At 50.5% G+C, this 18,952-nt stretch overlaps 1 protein-coding gene across 1 annotated transcript; it reads left to right on the forward strand.

Moving 5' to 3' along the window:
- The first annotated feature begins 8,867 nt into the window (after positions 1 to 8,867).
- Positions 8,868 to 16,742, forward strand: SERPINA12 (serpin peptidase inhibitor, clade A (alpha-1 antiproteinase, antitrypsin), member 12). The gene is made up of 4 exons (XM_012655189.1): positions 8,868 to 9,501; positions 11,209 to 11,479; positions 14,811 to 14,958; positions 16,554 to 16,742. The coding sequence occupies exons 1-4, from the start codon at positions 8,868 to 8,870 to the stop codon at positions 16,740 to 16,742; spliced, it is 1,242 nt and encodes a 413-aa protein (XP_012510643.1).
- The last annotated feature ends 2,210 nt before the right edge of the window (positions 16,743 to 18,952 follow it).

Below are 18,952 nucleotides of genomic sequence, written 5' to 3' on the forward strand. Positions count from 1 at the left end.
CTCAGCCTCCAGAGTAGCTGGGACCGCAGGTGCACACTACCACCCTTGGCTAATTTTTCTATTTTTTGTAAAAATGGGGCCTCAGTCTTGCTCAGGCTGGTCTCAAACTCCTGGCTTCAGGCGATCCTCCCTCCTTGGCCTCCCAAAGTGCTGGGATTACAGGCATGAGCCACCATGCCCAGCCTAGGTGATTTATGATGAACAAAGTTCTTAATGTTAATGAGGTTCGATGTATCATTTTTTTATGGTCATTACTTTCTGTGTGCTGTTTATAAAGTCTTTGCCTATCTCACAGTTGTGAAGATATTCTACTATGTTTTCTTCTACAAGCTTTACTGTCTTGACACTTGTGGGTTTTGAGGTAAAAAAAAATTAACTCTCAGGAGGTTCATATGGTCCAATCTACTACCTTTCTCATCTAGGTCTGTGATTTCTTAAACTAAATTTTGTATGTGGGGTGAAATGGGGTCACCATTCATTTCCCCCCATGTGGGTATGCAGTGGTTTCATCAGCGTCCCTTCCCCACTCAACTGCGGGATACCTTTGTCACATGTTGGGTGACTCTTCCTTTGCCGGTCTGTTGGATTCTCTGGTTTGTTCCACTGGCTGACTTGTCTGTCTCTGTGCAATACCTCACTGTCCCAGTTGCTATGGCTTTATAGCCATCCTTGATATCTGGTGACTCGATGCTTTCAAAGACTCCCTAAATGAGTCCCAGAGTCACCAAGTGGGAATTACTTGCTTTAGAGCAGAAATTCCCAACCTCGGATGCTCATTGCATTCCCTGAAGAGGTTCTAAAAAGACTTTTTCCCACATCAACCAATCAAAATCTCTAAAGGAATGTTCAGAGAATGGATATTTTTAAAGCTCCCAGCTGATTCTAATGTGCTCCCAGAACTACAACGACTGCTTTAGAGGTAGGTTATTCCCAGTTTGCATTTAAGGAATCAGAAGCCCAAAGTCACATTTATAATTTCTAGAGGCATTAGATCATTTACTCACTTTCTCCAGGATGCAGGAACTTTGATGTGCTACTCTTGCCCTCAGTTTTCACCTGGAAAACTCCTACTCATCCTTCAAAACTTGGCTTAAGAGTACCCCATCTATGAAGTCATCCTGAGAACCCCAGGTAGTATGGAGTCACCACCCAAGATCATACCTTCCATTTCCATGGTGAACCCATCATCCCTGGTTTTCAAAGGACCCCCAATTGACACTCCTGGCAGGCAGCCCTGGCAGTCAATCATCACCGCAAAGCCCAAATGCCATGGGGTGCCTCCTGCAGGCTCTCACCTCCCCAGGCTGAACAATCACGTTCATCCTTCTAGCCCCTGATGGACACCAGACCCAAACCCATGGGCCTCGAGTCACCCCATCCATGGATGGTCAGGGGCAGCCTCAAGTCTAGGCTGAGGTCCCTTGATGGGTGCTTGGAGGGAGCTGGTCCTCCCAAAGCCATCTCCTTCATTGCTTCCCGCTGATAGCCACCTCCTACATGGCTCTTCTCCCCAGGCAGGCATGGGCACCATCTCACCATCAGATTTAGCACCTGGCCTGCAGCCCACCTATGATGACCTCCGCTTGCAGCCTACTGGCCTCTGGCACTGTGTGAGTTCAGGCATCCCCAGAGCAGCCCATGAAGCTCGGTGGACATCCCTACAGAAGCCTCTCCCTGCATGTCTCCTGTGGGAGTTTTCCCTGGAGCAGAGTGTGTCTGGGGCAGGCAGGCGGGTGTGGCCCTCAGACTCATTCAGGCCTCGCCCTGTCATTATCACGCTGGGTTCTTCCCTCCCAAATGAGGATGCAGAACCAGATTCTGGGTCAGCATCCACCTTGCTGTCTCTGATCCTCAACCGCCTCTGCCATGATGGGACCACCTGCCCCTGCCTCAGGCCGTCAGGGGGTGGGGGGTCCTGTCTGCACCTCTTGGTGAACAAAGCCTGACAGTGTAAGCCCTTTCTTCTCACCTGGTCACACGGTGTCTCTGACCCACACACATCCCAACAGGCAGGTCTTGCTCCCTGGGCGAGGGAAGGTGGCAGCTCAGGGGCCCCATCTGGGGTGCCCTCTGGTTCTGGCAGCTCTGGAGTCCACATCCCCATGGCCTTGCTGGTCTGGGCCATGAGTGCATCAGTTCCTGGCTGACCCAGACCTGGGATGGACCTAGTGTTGCCTCTTTCAGAGAAGCCTTTGCTAGGTCACCTGTTCTGAATAGCTTTGGGGATGAGAGTCATGTCTTTGCTGAAAGCAACATCGCAAAGGAAGAAAAACCACCATGCATGGCTACTCCGTAGCCTCCATGGCGCTTTGGTCATATGATAGGTATTATGAACACAACTGAATGGGGAGGGAATTTGAACGATCTTTCTGCTCATAGGAACTCATCGGACAAAGAGGAACTGAAGAGAGGTATGGTGAATTTATCACTCTACCCTCGCGGGATCTGTGCATTTGGAAGGTTCTCAGACATCATCAACACTTCTCTAAGTGATAAAACTGAAGATAAGAATTTCATTTTATTTTAAGGCTTTTAAAAATCAATTCCAAAGTAATGCCTATTCCTTAGAGACAATTTGGAAGACATAAAAAAGTAAGGGGAGGGGAGGACAACAAAACCCACCCGTCCTCTCGGCATTCCCGCACAACAAATACGCAATAGGAAAACAACTTGTAATTTTCATGCATGGTCACACACTTTGATGTGAGTTTTTTATTCCTGTTACCCCTAACGGAAGTTATGCATTTAGTTGCCGATTCATCACCCCTCTTCCCCTAAAGACTGCCTGTGAGCTAAGGTGATAGGGCGACAATTTGGAGCCCATGAAAAATAGCAAAAGAAAATAATGAGGGATAAATGGGAAGGACCCCAAGAAACCCAGTTATCGACCTCTTCCCATTGATGACGATGATATTTGGGCTGAATATTCAACGTCAGGACTACAGGCCGATCCACTTATAGCGTATTCCAGCCTCTGTACCCAGACAGCAATTGGGAAATAGAGCGGTTGCAAAAGATGTTGAATGGACTTCATTAGGGAAGCCCCAGCCCAGCGGGTGTGGTCTGCACCATATCACGTCGCTGCCTCCAGCGGTGAGGAGAAGCCCCCGGGGAAGTGGTGTGGCTGTTGCTCCCAGAGCCTCCACCACCTGCCCACTCAGGCCAGCTGACTTCACTGGGCTTCACTCTGCTTTTCCGAGAGGCCATGGCAGTATAAATGGTAAAGCAGGAGAGGCAGACCCATTTGGCCGGCTCAGCGGACTCCCCTGGATGTGCTGTGAGTATGACGTCTTCCCTTGGAAAAGGTCGAGTGCTTGTCGTCTGTTCCTTGCTCCAGATTGAGGGAGGACAACTCTGGTGTACTGAAAGAAAGTCTTAGAGATGTTCCAAAACCTGGGGACGCCCCTCACCTTGAGGAGCTCACTGGATATCTTCGAGGGAGGTCCTGTTGCTTTTCTGGAGGAAAAAGCTTGCTGGGTGTGGGGCTGGGAGTGGTCCTGAGAGACAAGGTGGTCCCTGCAACTCAGGTCCACCCCGCTCTACGACTCTGGCCACACTCGGCCTTGCATGGGGGCTGTTGGTGCGTCTCTATCTCTCCCCGGGGACAGAGGCTGTGTCCACCAACTCACTATTTCGTGGAGAAGGTGAGGCCAAGCAGCTTGCTGGGTGCACTTCTGCAGTCGCCTTCGCTGATTGGACTCCCACTCCGACCGTCACTGATGCACGTTGCAGCCTTGGTCTCCTCCTTTATCCACTCTGGGCCTTGCTTTCCCCTGGAGAGCACAGCTGGTCCTGAAGTTGATGGTTACTCAGCTTTTCCAATCCACATATTCCCTCATCTTAGCACGAAGTTACTGGAAGGGAGGAGGACCAGGCCAGGCAAAGAGCTGGAAAGTTCTCCAGGGTTTGGAGAAGTCTGTGGGGCTGGCCAGGCTGAGGATCCGTCAGCAGCATCCATAGGGACCATTTCCTGCACGTTGCTCTAGTGCCCCAGTGCCCGACACATAAAGTGGACTAAAAAATATTTCTTAAAAGAACGAAGGCAGAAATCTACAGAGCAAGTGAAGCAGTGAGGTGGTGCCCATGTGCTCCATCCTTTGTTTTCCAGAAAGGAGGACAAAGTATATTGTAGCAGTTATTAGAGTTCTTTTATGGGACTTCTTGTACTTCTAACAGGGGAACAGGATATGTCTTACCACCACTTAGTTATAAACTTGCTTTTAACAATAGTAATTTAATTTTTAATATATTTAGAATGATTTCCCCTTAAAATAATATTGATCCCTTAAAACAGTTGGACCACAGAGCATGCCTGGAGCGTCTCTTCAAGTCCAGCACTTTGGCGATGGTCTGTCAGGACCCAGAGCACATCTTTGGGAAGGATCCCTCAGGTGTCTCAGCCCGGGGGAGGGCACTGAGTTTGTCCCCGTGTTGTACACTCCGTGGGGGATCTCCCGAAAGGACCTGAGGGAGGTGCGGTCTCAGAGGGCCTGGGGTTCCTTGGGACAGGGAAGGATGCCTGGTGTGTCCAGCCTGCAGGAAGAGTCTCTCCATGGGGCAGGGAACATTCTGGTTGTCTGAAGCTCAGGACACTGGGGACGAGAACTTGGCCAGAGCATCCTAAGCTTTTTGGTCTTGTTGGTTTGAGGAAGGATGTCACACCGATAGCCAGTCGGTTTCATCCCAGGGAAGAGAGGGAGGAGAGTAAACTGCCAGGAGAGGGGTGACCTCTCTCCTCTAAAGTAAGCGGTTCCAAACCGCTGTGCACTGCGTAGACCTTCTGTAGCCTGTGTGTGCCTGTTTATTATTGTTTCCTCAAGCTGCCGGTGATACGTGGGAAAGCATTTTGTAAGATTGCTAATGTTGTTTTTGTGAAATCTGGGGTTGCATCTCGCTGTCACTTCAATCAGCTGATTCCGATGCCTAAGGGGGTGGAAGCAGTGCCGTCCCCGTGGGGAAGCCCCTCGCATGGGGACTAGAAACCACCCGAGCTGCTCGTTCAGAGGCCTTCTGACAATTTGGCTCTGTCCGCAGGAAGGATGGCTTCTGGATCAACGAGATGCGATTTTATTTATTCATAAGAGAAGGAAAATATTTCCCCAAATTAATAGGGAATGCAGGAGAGGATGGTCAGAGAAGAACTGAAATACTGATCATAGTTTCATCTGCCCCCTACATGCCCCACAGCGTTCAGTCTCTGTCTTGCGCCATTTCTTCTTGATTTTATTTTCCTTCTATTCATTTATTTTATTTAATTTTGGGTGACAACCAGACACACGCATTCCAAACTAGAAGCCAACAGAGAATTGCTCAACTCAGGAGAGCAAGCTATCAATTCATTGAGAAATAAGCAGTGGCTCAGCTATTTTAATTGATGGCATTAAAAAATTAGCCTACTCAGGCATCTTCCCCATCTGACAAATTTGGGTCAGTGCAGAGCCCGTGGCGGTAGATGGAAAGGCCCAGAATAGAGCGAGTGTGGGCTAGCTAGTGTGAGGGGAGGGGGGCAGGCCAGGTTGTTGGTATTCAGGGGGGCCCGAGCAGGAGGCCCGGTGGGGACCACCAGAGAGGGACACAGACTTGTAGAGGGGGAGGAAGCTGAGACGTGGCCAGGCCAGGTGTGGGCTGTATCCCAAGAGGGGGGCACAGCCAGCTGATCAGCAGCATCTAGTGGCGAAGAGACCAAATGACCCCCCCACTTAATAGATGAAGATACTGAGAGCCTGCAGGGCTGGAAGACTTGCCTCCCTCCACCTGATAAACACGCGAGTGGGAGAAGATCGATGTCTGGACTCGGAATTGCATAGTCAGTTCTGGTTTCTGATACTCTGCGAAGTAGAGATTTCCAGGGGCCGAGGACCAAGCGTCCCCGTAAAGCTGTGTGTAGGAGGAGTGTTTCTGGGCTGGAGCTTGCTGCAGTTTCTGCTCCAGGCCTGCCCAGCCCTGGCTTGTCCCCATAGCTCCTGCCAGGTTGCTCAACGGACCTGCGTCTCAGCTGGCTGGCAATCCCACTGCCGAGAACATTCCCTTAGAGCGACATGTCTTAACTTCTCCACTCCTGAGCCTTGGGAAATAGCGCCCACTCGGAGGAACAGAAGCTTCTATTTTTAATCCGGGCGGCCTGTGTAAACAGTCCGGCTCACTAACCCCTGAGATTGAATCTTTCCCTTTTTCTATTGTCTTTTGTTTATCTGAAGCAGCCTGTAGGATTTTACCAATTTCTTTTCTATAATCTGTTTTCAGACAGCACATAGGGCCCTTGTTCATCACCAATCATTTTTAATTTTTACCAAACAAAAAAGTAGCCCTTGTGAATGGAAGGTGCTTAGAGAACGCTCAGGCTCAGAGAGGGAAAGTGCCTTCCAGAGTGTCACACAGCTATGGAGGCATGATGTCAGAGCACAGAACTCCTGACCTCCTGGTAGTCCTGCATTTTTTTAATATTGACTTGTATTTGTTAGGATACTTTGGGCTTCAAGGAACTGACCGTGTAAGTTGACATCACTGGGAGGTGGGGGAGCCCCTGGGCGGGGGGCCCTGGGGTCAGCTTTGGCAGTGGCTCCATCTCCAGCTTCTCTGCAAAGCCCCTGTTGGCATCCTCTTGTGTTCTGGCTGTGCCCTGCAGTCACTGCCCTCTTGGGGCAACACAGCTGCCCAGGACACCCAGGGAAGACAGAGGGTGGCACCCCAACATTTCAACACGCAGCCCTGAAATTCCCCCGCATTGGACCCCTTAAGTCACACGCCCTTCCCTAAATAAGGATCAGGGCAGAAATTCTCACCTGCACTGATTGAGTCAGGTCCGGCTTCTGAATCACCCAATAGCAGGGGAGTTGTGATTACCCTGCACCAATCAGACCCTCCCTTGGAGTTGGGGACATGGCCCCTGTCCCAGGGCACATGGGTTGCCTGAGGAAAGCTGGACACTGAGAAAAGGAAAAGAAGAAGAAGAAGTTCTCTTGGGAAGCTGGAATGCAGAGTGGATACTTAGGGAGCAACGGGATAGCAGCTGCTAGAATTTTCCAATACTATACCAAAAACTCCTTGAAGACTAGTGTCTGCCATGATAAAGGCTCAAAGTGCCTGTCATAGAAAGATTTGGGGCACAAAGATCTTGGGAATTGGGGGGACTCCTATGCACAGGCCCTGTTCATTCATCTGTCCCTTCAGTCAACCAGAAGATGCTCACCACGTGCCAGGCACTGGGATTTCGCGGCGGTGGCCCCTGACAGCACCGACCCAGCTCCTCTCTGTTGGTGGTGCTGTGAGGGTCGGCTGCTGACGGCTCACAGCTGCCCTCCCCTCCCCAAAAAAATTGTCCTTGGCTAATAGGAGCTAATTGACCCAGGAAGTTACACACTATGCCCTGCATCTTGAGGACAGACCACAGTTACCTGTGACTGATTCTGTCCAAAAGGCCAGCCTCTGGGGTCCTCCCACCATGGGCAGACCAAGGCTAGTTGTTACCTGGGGCTACATCCTGGCTCTCTCCTTCCCGTTCCCATCCCACATCCCTCACTGCTCCACGGACCCCTCCTGGGACAAGCCCCTCAATACACAACGTTCACCTGAACCGCCATCTCTGCTTCTGGGGAACCCAATCTAAGACAACCACGAACAGCCTTCACTGCAGAGGCGCTCACTGTTGCCCACAGATTACAGATATGTAAAGATGGCAGTTACAGGAACAAAGCAGAGTAAATGACATTACAGAGGACCAAGCAAAGAAATCTGCCTTCATTTTATTATATATTGGTATAAAAATCACTGACGTATGTGCAACTAGAGAAATCAACAAACTTTTTGGAATGCAGTTCTTTTGCACCTCTCTGCAACATTTGGGCTGGAGATGAAGGGAAAACAGTCAGTAAAAGTCTTGTCCACCGAAGCTCACAGCTGGAAGACGTCACAGCTGAGAGTTGGTGAAAGGAGCAGCAGCCCGGGCCGGAAGCAGACTGGGCTCTTTCTCTCTATGATGCCACCCCTTTCCCTTCCCTGGAAAGGGCGCAGGGTAGAAGGTTTCCCTGGAGACCTGAGTCCTCCCGAAGTGGGTGTCCACCACTTACATACCATGTGATCTTAGACAAAGGGCTTGATTTCTGCAAAGTAGTCAAGATTCTTTTGGCTGAGAGGAAAAAAAAATCCCACCCAAACCAGCCCATCCTTAAAGGGAAATTTATTGGCTCTTACAAGTTGGGAAATCCCAGCTTGATATCTTTCAGAATGTAAGTGGGTGGTAAATCAAGGTGAAGCTCCATTGAGGGACTACAAAGATTTCACTGGGTGTACCTGTCCATCTCTGTCTCTTCATCTCTTTCTGTCTCCCGTCTCTCCTTCTACATGTGGAGGTCATGGTGACATTCTGCCTCAGGACTACATTGTTAAGCCAGTCACCCCAAAGTCGAGAGGGCTTTGCATTCTCCGGGAAAGACACAGATCGATCTGATTTTGGTCACACTCTTGTTCTTTAGCCAGTCGGTGTGGCAGAGGAATGGAGAGTTAGGATGGCGTGGTGTGGGTCATGTGCCCGCGCTGTGGGATGGTCTCTGTGGTCCATGGAGAGGAGCGCGCAGTTCCTCGAAGGAACCGAGACACTGCTACCATAAGGCAGGGGAGGTGGGTGCTAAATGAGAAATGTCTTCTGTACTCAGCTCTTCCATTTATGAAATGGGGAGAAGCATTTCTAGTCTCCAGGGTGATTATAAAGATTAAAGGCTAAAAAGGAGGTCAAAACACCCATCAACTAGTCACTGTATTTCTTCTTCCATGTGGGCTTCCTTGTGGATAAGACAGGGGCACCAGGGTTCTTTTGTTCTTTTTGCTGCTAACCTCAGGTCTATTACTCAACAGGACAGCCCCCAGGGAAAATGAACCCCACGTTGGGCCTGGTCCTCTTTCTGGCTGGCCTGCTCACCACAAAAGGTCTTCCGAAGCCCAGCTTCTCGGACCAGAATCATGAAGCTCTGGACCGGCCCCGAGACTGGAAGGGAAGGATGGCAGCCAAGGAGCTTGCGAAGCGGAACATGGATTTTGGCTTCAAGCTGCTCAAGAAGCTGGCCTCCATCGACTCCCGCAGGAACATCTTCTTCTCCCCCATGAGTATCTCCACGGCCTTCTCCATGCTGTCTCTGGGGGCCCAGGATGCCACCCTGGCCGAGATCAAGCAGGGATTCAATTTCAGGAAGATGTCAGAGAAAGACCTTCATGAGGGCTTCCACTACCTTATCCGCGAGCTGAACCAGGAGACCCAGGGTGTCAAGATGAAACTTGGGAACACCCTGTTCATCGACCAGAAGCTGCAGCCACAACGGGAGTTTCTGAGAAATATCAAGAACTTGTACTATGCAGACACTGTCCCCACCAACTTTCAGAACATGCAAAATGCTCGGCAGCAGATCAATGATTACGTCAATCAGAAAACCCATGGGAAAATTAACAACCTGGTCAAGAATATAGACTCTGGCACTGTGATGCTTCTTATAAATTATATTTTCTTTCGAGGTAAGTCTTATGGCATGTTGGCATAGAAAGGATAGGATGACCATTACACTTGGATTAAAAACCTGGGTTGGCCACTTGCTTGCTCTGTGACCTTGAATTCATATGTGACTAATTGACTAATCTCTCAGAACCCCATTTTTCTATCTGTAACACATCAGACAATTCCTGGGATTCAAAGTGAAAATGTATGTGAAATGAGTTTTGTGGAATCTGTCATTCTCCATATGTAATATTTTCATTATTGCTGATCATCCTAACGCAACACTGGTTGTAGAGGTTGGAGGGACATTTTCTCCCCATTTCTTAGGTGACAAAAAATTTCAGAGAGAGATTCATTGACTTACTCCAAGTTACAAGGCTGTCAATAAGAATCATGACTAGAACTCACTTCTCTTGGCCCTAGGGCTGTGCACTTTCCACCACTCCAGGTAGACACCCAGGGTGGTGATTGTGTTGATTATGGTGATGATGGTCACTTGGTGGGTGCCTTGGTCTCCATGTCAGACTTTATATATATTCTCCAAATCTGAGAGAGAGGCTGAAAAAGAAGACAGAAGAATGTTCTCTAATTTGAGCTTCATGCCCCCCCACCACACACACATTCCCACACAACACATGCACTCACATGTGTTGGCCACAAAAGGTTAGAATCAGAGGCCAACACACCTCAGTCCAGGCAAAATCACTGCTTGGCTTGTCAGCAACATGGTCCTCAATTTGGAAGTTCAGGTCTCCCAGAATCTACAGGGAGATCGATGACTATAGAGGAAAAATAAGTGATAACGGCAGTCTGAAACCTCAGTTTGCCCAAACTAGAGAAAAAGAAAGGAGAATTTTGAATTTCCCAAAGTCCCTATGTTCCCTAGATCACAACAGGAACAACAGTGACAGTAATGATGCTGATAATGACTAACATCCACTCAACACTCACTATACACCATCACTGAGCTGTGCTGCCCTGTCCCACTAAGTCTCAAGGTATCCGTATGAGGTAGCTGTCACTATTCCCATTCTGTGAATAAGGACGTTGAAGTCTAGGGAGATTGAGATACTTGTCCAAGGTCATCGTTTTAGAGCAATGAAGCCAGGATTTGAACTCAGGGACTTGGCTCTATAGTGGAGTCTCTGAGGGTAGTAGGTTTGAAAAGACTCAGGTTTGAGTTTATGAGCAATGGGGTCAAACCATCATCAGGGTTAAAAAGGAGGGGTCTAAACACTCAGCTTTGGGTGTTCGCTGCTCTTCAACAAGCTCCCAAAGGCAGCCTATTTCATTAGTTTTCTTAGCTCCACAGAGTGGCTCCTTCAGGGCTGACTTAGAATGGAATCAACCATTTTTACTCATGTCAGAGCCAATTAAGCCCCGTTAATTGTAATGCAGTCCCCTGTTGTGGAACATAATCCACAGGCTTTCTCAGGGTCAGGGGCACCTGGGCTTATGACAGTCTACTTCTCTCCTCTCAGCATGGCAGCCCTAGTCCTGGCTTATCTGGGAACAGATAATTGGGTTTGAGCCCATCTCATCAGAAGTCTTCAGGGCATGGCATGAGGACAGGGACTCGTGGTGCCCTTGCCTGATATCCCAGAATATCCAGACCCCTTACCCTGTGTGGTCAGAATCTGTGTGGATGGAAACCAGTAGTTAATTGGATTCAGTCACCTCTTTTCCCACAGGATTCTTACGTTACTTTGTCATTCTTTAATCTTAAGCCAAGTGGCAATATGAATTTGATCCAAAATTAACTAAAGAGGAAGCTTTCATTCTGGAAAGAAATAATTCAGTGAAGGTGCCCATGATGTTCCACGGGGGCTTGTACCAAGTTGGCCGTGACGACCAGCTCTCCTGTACTGTCCTGGAAATACCCTACCTGAAAAACATCACAGCTACCTTCGTTCTTCCTGACGAGGGCAAGATGAAGCACCTGGAGGAGGCTTTGGAGGAGGACATTTTTGCCAAATGGAAGCCATTAATGTTACACAGGTAAGGAGAGTACCTGACTCACATAGCATCTTCCTTCTTCCTGACTCTCCTTCTACTCTGTTGTTTCTATCCCAGATTTCTTGAGCTCTCACCTCACAGCCAGGTCCTCTTCTGGGCTCTGTAATGACCTTATATTATGGTGGGGAGCAGATTGGGAAAGAAGTCAGAGGAATACAGTGAAACATTTGCTATTTGAGGAGACGTATAACAACTGTAGGAGCGCAGTGGATAGAGTCTGGGTGGAGGGTGACCACAGGAAGGACTTCACAGAGGAGGTGGCATTTGAGCTAAGTCTTTAAGGCTGAGTGGCCAGCTGTTTGGAAGGGAAAGGAGTGATGGAGTCCTGAGCAAGGTACAAACATGGAGCATAAGAAGGAGCTGTGAGTTCTTCATTGTGAACAGAATGACATTTTCAACTGAGGTGTCACAACAAAATCAGTGAAGTGTGCCCCCTGTAAGTTATACTAATAATAGTTGAAGGACAAAAGGGAGTAAATATTTTTCTTTTAAAACATTAAACTTAGAACAGATTTATGGTAAGCCTACATGATCCCCCTCAGGCACTTACTCGATGATAGATTTTCTTGGGAAAAATATGGGGTGGTGCTGGAGTTGAGTCCTCGGGACTTGGTGTCAGTGTGTACGTGCATGGTGCCTTGAAAGTGGGTGGGCAAGAGAAGGATCTCTGGTGGCCAAGAGGGTGGGGGATGAAGCAGAGAGAGGACAGGAGCGATGTCAGATGTCCTCCATCCTGTTCTTCTGTTCCCTTTTCCACCTTGTCCCCACCATCGTTCTCCATCCATTTCCATAAAGGTCTTCACTGAGAACCTCTGCCACACCTAACGTGCTGTCAGGCATCAAGGAGGGTTCCAAGAGAGGTAGAGATGATGCTAGGACTGAGCTGGGCTACCCTTAGGTGGTAACTGATCTGATGCCATTTCTTTCCCACGGGAACACACACTTGGAGGAATTGAAGAACACATCGCTGATATTTAGAGTTAGCTGAAAGCTCATAAAAGGGAGATTCTGGTTCTGAAAGCTTCAGATAAAGTCACAGTTCTGGGAGGGGGAGCTCAGTGGCAAGGCATTCCAAGACAGCTGTTGTCCCTTGGGATCTGCACAGCCTCACCTGCCCTTCCTGCTCAGAACCAGGGATGGCAAGAGTTGGCAGAGTCTGGCTACTGACACAGGAGGAGAGGTCAAGGTTTCAAACTTAGCTGAGACCTGGTTTTCTCATCCATGATGGTGGCCATAATATTGCCAACCTTAGAGGACTCTGGAGAGAATTAAATGTGCCAGAGCACAGCATTACCGCACAAATGTGGGTTCCCATATCCTTCTCCTCCTGATTGGTTGAAGAGGCAAAGTTCCAAGGTTCCCAGTGGATCTTTTGAACTTCTGGTTTATTGAATGACAGGTGTCCTCCAAATCTGATCCTCCTACCTCAAGATGGAACCTCAAGATGGCAGCTAAGCCACTGAAGGCAAAGGTGTGGCATCTCTTAACAGGGCGATACTCCGGAAGGGGCTGGTAGTTTTCAGCCTGCACTCTCCAGAGTTTTAGAGTTCACAGAGGTGTCTTGGGGGACCTCCCAGGGGATCAGCAGCTTGCAAGGTGAAGGGAAGGTGGAAGATGAGAAGGACACCAGGCCCTCCACCTTACTTCATCCAGAAGTCTTAGCTTCACGAGACTCAGACTCCATAGATCACATTTCCTTTAGTACTCGAATGACAGTGACTTGAGACCCTATAGTTGGTTTGCTGGAACTAAGCATCCTCAGTGTGCCCCACCCCATCTCCAATTATTTCTGACAGTTTCCCATGGGGCTGCAGCTCTGGTGCCAGCTCTGGGGACTCCATGTCCCCTCACCAAGGCTCTTCACAGCCCTGGTGCTGTGACCACCATCAGGCCACCACTAACAGCACAGAGATGTTCCCTGGGCACTGACAGCATCTCTCTAGCTTCAGGATGGGACCTACACTCCTCCCCTTGTTCCTTACCCAAGCCTGAAATAGATCCTTCAAGAGTTCCTATAGACCAGCACTAGCCTTACTGGAGGTTTGGGGATACCGAAACCAATGCTCCTAAAAGGATCCAGGGGTAACTTACAGTGTGTAGTAGTCGCTTCTCCTGGAGTCCAAGTGCAGGCTGCTCTCAGAGTCTCTTCCAGGGAGCCCCCCACTTCCAGTCTGGTGCCTGGTCTGCCTCCCCTGCTCTACTGGAACTGCTCCCAACATCTCTATGCTGTAAGGCCATGGAGAGGAGGGTTCCTCTGCCTCCCCAGTGACTCCTGGCCCTGGAATGACAGACAGTGGTAATGTCCACCTCCCCCAGGGGAAACTCCATATCCTCTTACAGGGCAGTGGACTTGCCCACGGTTTCCAGGGAATTACGTTTCATCAGAACATGGTAGGTCAACGTTCCTACCCTCTGAGCCTGTTGGGTCTGAAAGGCAAGTTGTCAAGTTGCTTTGATCTGCAGGTGGGGAGCGTGGTCCAGACCACTTTCGTGGTCCTCTACAGGAGTGGCAGGGAATGGGCTATTCCCGCATGTTCTCTCTGCAATCCCCTCCATGCCACTGGAAGACTAGGACAGGCCAAAGAGAAAAATCACCCTTTCCCCCTAGAGAAGTAACCAAGTCAACATACTCACCCCTAAAAGACACACCCCAACTCACGCATGCCTAGAACATGCTGGGATTTAGGCTGTGGCTAACTTCCACCGGGGCTCTGGGCAGGAGGCCGACACCTGCTTTGTATTTGCATAATTAGCAGCCTGCTGCCGCTCTGATTTCCCCAGAGGAAACACTCAATTTTCCCAGGGTCCACCTTTAGGGCAGCACTCTTGGTGTCCCACGGGTGCCATGCTTACCGTCCTCCTTTTTGCACAAGCGACTCAGAGGGGTAAGATCGTCTGTCCCAAGACGTGGAGCGCATGAGAGGCAGAGCGTATTGAGCTCAGTTCTGTCTGGCTCCAGATCTCGGGCCCTGCTGCCCCAGCATCAGGTCTGCTTCGGTTAGGGCTGGCTCAGGGCTTGGGTGTGGCAGAGACTACAGTGGGGACATCTTCAGTCGCTATGGCTGAAGGGGCCCTGAGATGGCGGGGACGTGGACGAGGGCTCCAGGGCAGCCTCACAGTTCAGAAAGCACAAGGTGTTTTGAAACAAAGGTTCCGGGATTGAGGGGCTCTCGTCCTTTCGTGGATGAAGAGAGAAGACCTGAGAGACCTTTGGGGTTGGGAGGACAAACGTCTCATTTATCATCTATCCTGAGGCTTGCCCTGGAAACTGGCAGGGCTCTACCACTCACACTTGTCACTTGCCTCTCCCCAGGGTTGTAGATGTGTCTGTGCCCAAACTCCACATCAGGGGTACCCATGACCTGAAGAAGATTCTCTCCCACCTGGGCATCACCAGGATCTTCGAGGAGCACGGCGATCTCACCAGGATCTCCCCTCACCGCAGCCTGAAAGTGGGCGAGGTAAGCCTGCCCCGCCCCCTCCAGCACCGGAGCCTTCATAGCCCTGGGCCAGAGCCGCCCTCACAGTGGCTATACAGGAAGGATTCCAATCGCCAGGCCCAGCGACCTAGAATCCAGCTCTGCCCTGACAAGCCATGTGATCCTGGGAAAATCATGTGACCTCCCCAAACCTTGTGTTTCCCGTCTTTAAAACTGGTGCTGTTTTGGAAATGAATTCAATTCCACAAACATTGATCAAGGCCTGGAACTTTTACCAGGCCTAGAAGAGGTCTAGGTCTAGCCCAGACCCTCTCTCCAAGGCCTCGAAGACTTCTTAGGGGTAAGTGGTGAACAGGTTTTGCACAAGGAAGAGACAGAGCACAGGGCCTGTGGTCTCTGGCAAGGGTGGGCACCTGCCTTCGGGGCAAGAAGAGAGCACATACAGGCAGGGTCACCAGATTTAGCAGACGCAATATAAGATACCCAGTTAGGTTTGAATTTCAGATAAACAGTGAATTATTTTTTGTAGTGTAAGTATGTCCTAAATATTATATGGGACAGACTTATACTAAAACATATTCATTATTTATCTTGAATTCAAATTTAACTGGACATCCTGTATTTTACCTGGCAACCCTACTTTTGGGTTAAAAGGGCATCAAAAGGGGAAAAGATTTCGACAAGCAGAGATGGGTACAGGAGGATCTTCCAGCTGGGGCAACGGGAATGGCGTGGCGGAGGATGGGTGGTGGGGACTGGAGAGGGGATGGGGAGGTTCCAGGCAGTCTGGGGGGATCCTGTCTGCCAAGTGGAGCCAGCTGCTCTGGATCCCAAGGCACAGACTCAGCTGTCCTTTCCAATTTGTAAGAGGGAAAGACTCAGCCAACAGAATTTTCTTGCTTTTGAGTTTTTCTGCCACAGCCGTCCCCCAAACGCTCAATGCCAGCTCCCCTTTCTGTGGTTCTTGAATGACTCGTTTCTTTCCCATAGGCAAATGTGCTGATAGCTGTGATCCTAACACAGGGTATTGGCCTGTTTTCTGCAAGTAAAATTGTTAGACTTTTGCAGACTAGAATGAAATGTGTGGGTATTTCCCAGAGGCCTGTCAGGTTCCTGGTATCCATCACCTGGTCACAGATACTGATGCCATTGGGGTGGGTCTGGTCTCTGAGTCATCTCAAACAGCTAATCCAGAATCCGGCTTCCTCTTAAGCACCCACCAGGTGCATAAAAGGAGGTACAGGGGCTTCAGCCAGGGACACCCCCATCCTCCTCCTACCCAGCCACGGTTCAATAGACCCTTTCTGCCGTGGTGACGGTGGATGCCTCCCTGTAATTCACGGGAAGGACAGCAACCCCCACTCCGTTTCCCCACCGCCCCCATAACTGATGTTCCCCCCCGCACCATCTTTTCTTTATGCTGCGTCTGCCTGTCAAATACCCTCCAGCAATGATGGCAGAAGAGCCAAGAGCCACGGGGTGGCTGGCACCAGCTGAGCTACTGCTGTGCTGGGCAGCTTTGGCCAATTTGTCTCCCTCTCTGGGGCTCTCTGGGCCTCTGGCCCGGCAGTCTCGAAGCAGCAGGCAAGCACTGACCTTGCCCTTGGTTCCCGCAGGCGGTGCACGAGGCTGAGCTGAAGATGGATGAGAAGGGTACGGAGGGGGCCGCGGGCTCCGGAGCGCAGACGCTGCCCATGGAGACGCCAATGCCCGTCAAGATAAACAAACCCTACATACTCATAATTCACGAGACGTTGACACCTTCCATACTCTTCTTGGGAAAGATTGTTAACCCTACTGAGTAATAAAGGGGAATTCTTGCTTGCTGCAGACGTCAATTACGGCTTGGGGCTAAAAATGTTTCATCTCCCTGGGACGGAGGCCACGTGCACATTCTAATCGAATCCCAAGACGGCCTAGTGAGAGCATCGCCAGCTCTCAGGGCTCCTCCGTGCATTTCCTCCCTAAGCCCCTCCCTGCCCGCTCCACTGTCAGGATTAGGTGCCCCCCACCCACTTGGCAGTGTTCTCTCCTCTCCAGCAGACAGGGATTTTTTTTTTTTTTTTGTGATTCAATAAACAAACACTCTTTCCTCCTCCCCGCTGCCCCAGGTCTGCTGGCTGTTGGTGGATAATTTAGGGAAGGTGTGAGCCACAGCAAGTACCTGGGGTTTGAAGTGAGAGAGAAACCTGGGTTCAAATCCTAGAACAAGGTATCTTTGGGAAAGCCACATACCTTCTCAGCGCTGCTGGATCATGCTTTCCCCTGTGGGTCTCTGAGGAAGCTAGCTATTGTGAGTATGCTTTAGGGAAGTTGGTCTCCCTTTGCCAGTCCTTGGCCTTGGGTCTTTGGCAGCCCTTGGCCTTGGGTCTTTGGCATGTGATCTACGCAGTTATCTTCCCCAGCGTGTCCAGCTAAGAGCTCTGGGCTCAGCCAGGCATCCAGACAGATGACGAGACAGAGGTGGGGCACAACAGGAAGATCCTGGGACTCCCCTGTCTTGTCGTCAAAGGCAGGCCCAGCTGTTTGAACCTGTTAGCAAACTCAGCTGAGCGAATGGGGTCCCTGCATCTGCCCATAAAACGCGGCCCTGCAGGGTCTGTCTGTAACCACTAGGGGGCACCAGGTGTTCACGGGGCTGCTTAGGCTTCCAGCCTGCCTGGGCGGTCTCATTTCAGGCAGTGGTTCCCTTCTTCCTGCAGTTCCCTTTGTCTCCGGTGTTTGGGGAGGAGGGGATCTGACTGGCTTGGCACTGAGAAGCCTGAGAGGGGAATTTGCATCCCCTGGGCCTGTCTTGCAATTTGCTGCTCCTGGTACGCTTTGTGTTCTGGTCACAGCTTCCCTGAGGGCAGCCAGAACAGACATCTGCATGACAGATGTGGAAACTGAGGCTCAGAGAGGGAAAGTAACTTCTTTGAAGCCTCAGGGTTAGCCACAGTTCCCCTGGCTTCTGGTTTGGGGCAGGAAGGAAGGGGTCCCGCACTGACCTGGGGCGGGAGACGCACTGCTCAGCCTCTCCCCAAGCTTCAGTGAGTAAGCGCCTCCTCCTCCTCTTCCTCCTCCTCCTCCTCTTCCTCTCCTACTCCATCCTGGGCACAGCCCACAGGCTGGTGGGGAGGCAGCCTGGGAGGGGCTGGGCTAGCAGAGGGTGCTAAGTGCTAAGACTGGGGAGCCCAAGAGGACGCGGCTCCTGAGAAGGTGGGAGTTGGGGCGAAGGTTGGGCCCCCGCCCAGGGACACAGACTGGGGCAAAAGGCTGTGAATCCAGCAAGCTCTTGCTGACATCACCATTCCCCTGCCCCAGCCCGAGGGGGGGGGTGCGGGAAGGCCTCGGATGGACACAGGAACCCTTAGGTGTATGACATTTGACCCTGGGGACTTGGCACTGCCAGGTAAGACATTTAGGGACCCAGTGACCTGGGCATGTCTCTTAACTCTTCAGAGGCTCAGCCTCCTCATTGTTGAAAGAGGGTAACAATGTCTACCTCCGGGGCCGAGGACCTCTAAGGATTACGGGAGGTTGCGTAGAGACCGTGCCGGGCATATAGGCGCACAGTACAGGGCGGTGGCAACCTCCCACCACCCTCACTCGAGCCTCTGAGATGACCAGACGTTTTCCAAAAATCTGCCCTCCAGGCATGTGCCTCTGCCAACCCCTCTCGTGGGAATTCCCTCCTCCTGCCTAGGGAGCTCCCGCTCACCCTTTAATACTCAGGCCATTTTGGCCTCTTTATGAACTTGACTTTTTCCCCAGCATCTTCTAAGCAAGCGGTCCCCGACCTTTTTGGCTCCAGGGACCGTTTTCATGGAAGACAATTTTTCTATGAACCGGGGAGGAAGGGGGGATGGTTTCGGGGTGATTTAAGCACACTGCATTAATTGTGCACTTATTTCTATTATTATTACATTGTAATATATAATGAAATAATTATACAACTCACCATAGGTTGGAGACCCCTGTTCTAAACAGCCCTCTGAGACAGCATTCACCTCCATACCTGAGGATGGCTGGAGGA

The sequence above is a fragment of the Propithecus coquereli genome, unplaced genomic scaffold (assembly GCF_000956105.1).
Source record: "Propithecus coquereli isolate 6110/MARCELLA unplaced genomic scaffold, Pcoq_1.0 Scaffold468, whole genome shotgun sequence".
NCBI classification, from domain to species: Eukaryota; Metazoa; Chordata; class Mammalia; order Primates; family Indriidae; genus Propithecus; species Propithecus coquereli.

Excerpts from the sequence above, each read along its gene's own strand:
- SERPINA12 (XM_012655189.1), top strand. The coding sequence starts at position 8,868 with ATGAACCCCACGTTGGGCCTGGTCCTCTTTCTGGCTGGCCTGCTCACC. Across the intron at positions 9,502-11,208 it reads AAATTATATTTTCTTTCGAG|CCAAGTGGCAATATGAATTT; the intron begins GTAAGTCTTATG and ends TTTAATCTTAAG. Across the intron at positions 11,480-14,810 it reads AAGCCATTAATGTTACACAG|GGTTGTAGATGTGTCTGTGC; the intron begins GTAAGGAGAGTA and ends GCCTCTCCCCAG.